We start from the raw sequence: 6672 nt of genomic DNA on the forward strand, positions 1-6672 counted from the left end.
TCTGTGGGGCTTTATTTATTTATTTAGACCGGAAACATAAACTTTAACAACTTCTTTTAAATCTAAAATTTAAAAAAAAAAAATCAAACCATTTGGAACACATTTTTTTCTGTCTTTTATTTTTATTTAAGGGTTATTAAAAGTTAAAAAGACAGACTGAGGACCAGCTGGCAGCTGTGAAAACAAGAAGTTCATGTTTGTAGCTTTAAAAAGAATCAAAAAGCTCTCCTGTTGGGAGGATAAATGGTTTTAAAGGTTTCTCCAGCAGGAACCAATGGGCTTCAAGTATTTACAGCACACGAGAATAAACTTATTTGTGAGTTAAAAGGGAATTAATGCACTTTTAATTCCAAAGAAAAACCGCTGACGCTACAAATTAAAATTGTTTGTAGATGACGTCGACGTCTCTTCTCTCTCTGCAGACGTTGGAGATCAACACGACGCCGGCGGAGAGACTCAGGTTTCTATAAACGACCGACCTCTTCCTGTAGTTTTATTTACTTTTATTTTGAAAGGATTCCTTTCCTGCATTTCCTAAATATTGAATTAATATCTCACGCATTGCTTTTTGAGGATGAAAGGAGTCGAAGCGGAGAGATCTTTGAGTGTCTTTAAATCATCGAATATCTTCTGGTTTCTTCTTCTTCTGCTCTGCAGGCTTCAGAGTCCTCTCAGAGGAAGCAGAGCACCTATGCCCCGCCCACCATGAAAGGTGAGCGCTGCACACCTGGATTGCAAAAAATGTCTGAAAAAAATGCATTAATAAAAAAAGAGGTGATTATATATATTTATTTTTAAAAAAGAGCATTTTACTTCTCGGTAAAAGAAAATTGGGAAATTGAGACGAGAACATTTTCATCAAATGACGCCAGAAGACAAGCGTTTAAAACAGGACAACAAACACGACAACAAACACGACAACACACGACAACACACGACAACACACGACAACACACGACAACAAACACGACAACACACGACAACAAACACGACAACACACGACAACAAACACGACAACAAACACGACAACACACGACAACACACGACAACAAACACGACAACACACGACAACAAACAGGACAACACACAACAACAAACACGACAACAAACACGACAACACACGACAACACACGACAACACACGACAACAAACACGACAACAAACACGACAACACACGACAACACACGACAACAAACACGACAACACACGACAACACACGACAACAAACACGACAACACACGACAACAAACAGGACAACACACAACAACAAACACGACAACAAACAGGACAACACACGACAACACACAACAACAAACACGACAACACACGACAACACACGACAACAAACACGACAACACACAACAACAAACACGACAACACACGACAACAAACACGACAACACACGACAACAAACAGGACAACACACAACAACAAACACGACAACACACGACAACACACGACAACACACAACAACAAACACGACAACACACGACAACACACGACAACACACGACAACACACGACAACAAACACGACAACACACGACAACACACAACAACAAACACGACAACACACGACAACAAACACGACAACACACAACAACAAACACGACAACACACGACAACAAACACGACAACAAACACAACAACACACGACAACAAACACAACATCACACGACAACACACGACAACAAACACGACCACACACGACAACAAACACAACAACACACGACAACACACGACAACACTGACCCAGGATCAGTGAAAAACACGAGAATAAAGAGACTCGAAGCAGCGAGTTCCTAAAGAATGAAACTTAAAGCACTTTTATTGATGTTTGATGCAGCTGAGTCCACATCAGAGGTTTCATGGAGTGTGTGTGTGTGTGTGTGTGTGTGTGTGTGTGTGTGTGTGTGTGTGTGTGTGTGTGTCTTTCTCTGTGTTTCACCCCCACTTCTGTTTTGGTTTCTTTTCGTCAATATTTGTCATTCTGAGATCTGTGGCTTCAGATGGATTAGGTTATTAGGTTATTAGGTTATTGGGTTATTGGGTTATTGGGTTATTGGGTTATTGGGTTATTGGGTTATTAGGTTATTAGGTTATTAGGTTATTAGGTTATTGAGTTATTAGGTTATTAGGTTATTAGGTTATTGGGTTATTAGGTTATTAGGTTATTAGGTTATTAGGTTATTGAGTTATTAGGTTATTAGGTTATTGAGTTAATAGGTTATTGGGTTATTGGGTTATTGGGTTATTGGGTTATTAGGTTATTAGGTTATTAGGTTATTAGGTTATTGAGTTATTAGGTTATTAGGTTATTAGGTTATTGGGTTATTAGGTTATTAGGTTATTAGGTTATTGAGTTATTAGGTTATTAGGTTATTGAGTTAATAGGTTATTAGGTTATTGAGTTATTAGGTTATTAGGTTATTGAGTTAATAGGTTATTAGGTTATTGAGTTATTAGGGTATTGGGTTATTGGGTTATTAGGTTATTAGGTTATTGGGTTATTGGGTTATTGGGTTATTGGGTTATTGGGTTATTAGGTTATTAGGTTATTAGGTTATTGAGTTATTAGGTTATTAGGTTATTAGGTTATTGGGTTATTAGGTTATTAGGTTATTAGGTTATTAGGTTATTGAGTTATTAGGTTATTAGGTTATTGAGTTAATAGGTTATTAGGTTATTGAGTTATTAGGTTATTAGGTTATTGAGTTAATAGGTTATTAGGTTATTGAGTTATTAGGGTATTGGGTTATTGGGTTATTAGGTTATTAGGGTATTAGTTTATTAGGTTATTGAGTTAATAGGTTATTAGGTTATTGAGTTAATAGGTTATTAGGGTATTGGGTTATTGGGTTATTAGGTTATTAGGGTATTAGTTTATTAGGGTATTAGTTTATTAGGGTGTTGGGTTATTATGTTATTGGGTTATTAGTTTATTAGGGTATATATATACTATTTATAAATAAATATATAAATATATATATATAGGACATCTGAATGCAGATTTGAAAATGTGAACTCTTTATTTATATGAATTTAGCTCCATGAATGTCTTTAAATGAGTTTAAAGTGATTATTATTGAAGATTATTATTGAAGATCATCCACAGTTTGTGCAACAGAGCACCTGATGGCTCTTTGTTGTTGTTGTTGTTGTTATCATGGCTTGAACTAAATAATTAACAAAACTGTCACGGGGCGCTACAACAACAATTTAGAGGATGGCTTAGCGAGGAGTTCATTTTCACCACAGTGTGTACGAATAGGAGGTGAAACAAGGTGTGTGTGTGTGTGTGTGTGTGTGTGTGTGTGTGTGTGTTGATTCAAATATGTGCACAAGACTGAGAACTTTAATAAGTTTGGAGGAAAAGTTTCAGGTTCTGAGGGTTAAAGAAAGAAGGACGAATAGGAGGGGAAACAAGGTGTGTGTGTGTGTATACGTGTGTGTGTATATAAGTGTGTGTGTGTGTGTGTGTGTGGAGCTAGCTACCAGAGAGTGCAGCACCCAGTTCCAGGAAGTGGAGACGGTGAAAGCTTTTCTTTTATTGATCTTGTCTGAGAGTGTGTGTGTGTGCGTGTGTGTGTGTGTGTGTGTGTGTGTGTGTGTGTGTGTGTACGTGTGTGTGTGTGTGTTATTAGCCTTTTGAGTAACTGCCAATGTACCAAATCCTCACTTATACATCCCGCATGACCAGAAACAAAACGTGTTTCATATTTATTAATTATTAATCACTCATGACCAGTCATGATGCGCGTGCAGTTGAAGCGTCTCTCCACTAGAGGTGCTCTTCTCTCCGCAGAGCTTCAGCACCTTCTGGGGGCGGGGCTCTGTGACACAGACGGCCAGCTGAGCCCAATCACAGCACAGCTCTATGCCGCCTCTTCCCTGTGGGCCAATCGCAACGGGCCAGAGGAAGCCAATGGGAATGAGGCGGGTCTGCTGTTAGCCAATCAGGAGAGAGGAGTGGCGGAGAGCGACAGTTCAGGGGGTAAACCATTTTTAATACGACAAAAGAAGTGCACACTTTGGGGCGGCAGTGTACTCCAAAATAAATAAAAATGTGCTTTTATCTGATTTATGTCACATTTACAGTTGTTAGACACCTAGTTATGGGAATAAAATTAGTTATTAAATGGAAATAAGACAAAAAATACGCAGCAGGCAACCAATAACATCTCACCAAGAGGCGGTGCTTCTGTCATATTCAAAGTCATTTGGAGTACATTGTTGGCCCTAATACACACACTAAATACACACAAACACACACACACTAGTGTTGATATAACTGACATCATAACCAGCAAAAACCATATTATTTTTGCTCAACTACAAAACGTACAATTTATTTTTCTTAATTAAAGTAGCACTAAAATATATATATAAATATATATATACCTATATATTTTTATATATATATATTTATATTTATATATATATATATATGTATATATATATATATATTTATATATATTTATATATATATATATATATATATATATATATATATATATATATATATATATATATATATATATATATATATAAATATATATATATTTATATATATATATATATATATAGCTCCATGTTTGTCGGATGACATAAGTTCATTCGTCTGTCGGCTCGTTTCCGATCTCTAGTCAACACAACGGGATGAAAGCAGCTTCAGGGTTCTTTAAGCATTCAACAAAAAGATACGAGTTAAAGCTTAAAATATGGCCTTAAAAGTTAATTACATCTACAACTTTCTGAAAAACACACACACACACACACACACTTCTAATATGTGCTCATTTCCATAATAATATTCTGTACATCTCCTAACAGCACTAACTCCTCTCTCCTCCCTCTCTTGTGGCTTTTGCATGATCTCTTCAATCACCCCCCCCCCCCCCTCCTCCCTCCCTCCCCCTCCTCCTCCCCCCCCCCCCTCTTTCTCAGACTTGTCATGTGACCACAAAAAGGAAGCTTCCAGTCCCGACTCCGTCTCCCGATAGCCACCGTTTGTCTCTCGATAACCAAACTCCTCCCCTTTTACTCATCTGATCACAAATACTGTGTTTCCATTGGTCAACAGCTCTCCCTTTCACTCACTCACTCACTCACTCACACACACACACACACACAAGATTTTAGTTCAACGTACCAAATCAATCAAAACCTGAATTCCCGTTAGGTGAGGCTTCGCTGTGAATAAAGATGAATTATATTGAACCGTTGGCTGAATGTTGAGTATTCTTCATCCTCGAGGGGTTTTAAATCATCGATTTTTAAGAGTTTTGTATAATTTGGTGGGTTTTCTTCTTCTATACGCGTTTATGGAACAGAGCTTGATTAATTTTTTTATTTTTTAGAGTAAAAAACAGCATGAGAAGTGAACACTGACACACTTTTTAAAGAGTTTGAGAGTTTCGATGTCACACCATCTGAACACTGAGTCCATTTATTTGAATTCCAGGAAAACCTTGAAATATTTCGGATTAAAGATATGAACTTCTAACGTCAACGGCGTGTTGAACGTTCCTTCTCCGTCCTTCAGTGCCCCAAAAAAACTAAAACAACAATAAAAAAAAAGTGTTTTTGTTTGTGCGGCATGTGGCCACAGAGGGTATTGCACCAGAGACCGTCATGGGGTTGTTTATCCATCCATCAATACCTTTTTTAAATCATATTTAAAGTAAATAAACTCACGCGTTTACTTTCCTGATCTTTGGCGTTAGCATTTCCTGCTAATTCGATGCGCGTTGGACCTTCTAACTGCTTTACTTTTTATCTGTAAACGTTTTAGGATTTAGTGTTTAGTTTAACGTGTTCACTACGATTTGATTTGTTCAGAAAGGCATTTAAATGTACGTGAATATTTACTGAATTACAACACAATTTAAAAGGGGCTTTTTTTAAATGTGTGATAACAGTTAAGAGAACTTTTTATAAACAATTTATTAGCAAAGACACCTGAAGCGCCCTGATGGGAAATTAAAAAGGAGAAAGGGCAAATTACTCGTGGAATAATTAAGGACGTGAGCCACGAGGTGAGTCCTTCATGGAGTGTTTCTGGCATACAAATAGTTTAATTAACTGTCTATTTACAAACGTTTGAGTTTACAGAAAAGCGCTATATCAATTCAAAGTATTATTATAATATATATATATATAAATCATTAATCCATTCATTCATTTTAGTCCCGTCTGTGTGCGTAGGGAAGCTGAAGAGTGCCGTACCCGAGGAAGACGAGGAGGAAGCCGACCTTCAGGACGACTGATTCGGCACAAAATGGCGGCCGATCTTTTGACGATCTCGACAACAACAAAAACAACGTTCCCTCTGGCGTCCATCTCGAGCGGAGAACCTCCCAAGACCCCCGGCAGCCACCAGGGGGGCGCGTTTCTGGAGCCCGACGTTTAGTTCTAGAGGGCGTGAAGAAACCAGCAGGAAGCGGCGTAACGACGCACGTTCAACGTCAACGTGACTCCGCCTTTAAATATCAAACTCGTCACAATAAAAACCTTTTGTTAGTTTAAATATGGCGGAAGCATATAACTTCACCTTTAAATGTATTACGACTCGCCGTCACGACAGTTTAACCTCCGAATGGACTTTAACACAACGCACGCTGAACCTGAAAGTTACATTTCATATTTGGTCTACGAGCTACTAGTTTAGCCAG

At 37.8% G+C, this 6672-nt stretch overlaps 1 protein-coding gene across 2 annotated transcripts in view; it reads left to right on the forward strand.

The window, feature by feature from the left end:
- The window catches only part of LOC117743793 (protein phosphatase 1 regulatory subunit 1C-like), a 9947-nt gene extending 3275 nt beyond the window's left edge, over positions 1–6672 (forward strand). Inside the window, exons 3-6 of one of the 2 annotated variants that reach the window (XM_034551646.1) lie at positions 393–460; positions 658–712; positions 3804–3992; positions 6206–6672. In XM_034551646.1, the coding sequence (XP_034407537.1) occupies positions 393–460; positions 658–712; positions 3804–3992; positions 6206–6267 (374 nt within the window). In that variant the 3' untranslated portion in view covers positions 6268–6672. The remainder of the gene's footprint in view (positions 1–392; positions 461–657; positions 713–3803; positions 3993–6205) is intronic. The other variant, XM_034551647.1, reaches the window with a different exon arrangement.

The sequence above is a fragment of the Cyclopterus lumpus genome, chromosome 15 (assembly GCF_009769545.1).
Source record: "Cyclopterus lumpus isolate fCycLum1 chromosome 15, fCycLum1.pri, whole genome shotgun sequence".
Classification (NCBI taxonomy): Eukaryota; Metazoa; Chordata; class Actinopteri; order Perciformes; family Cyclopteridae; genus Cyclopterus; species Cyclopterus lumpus.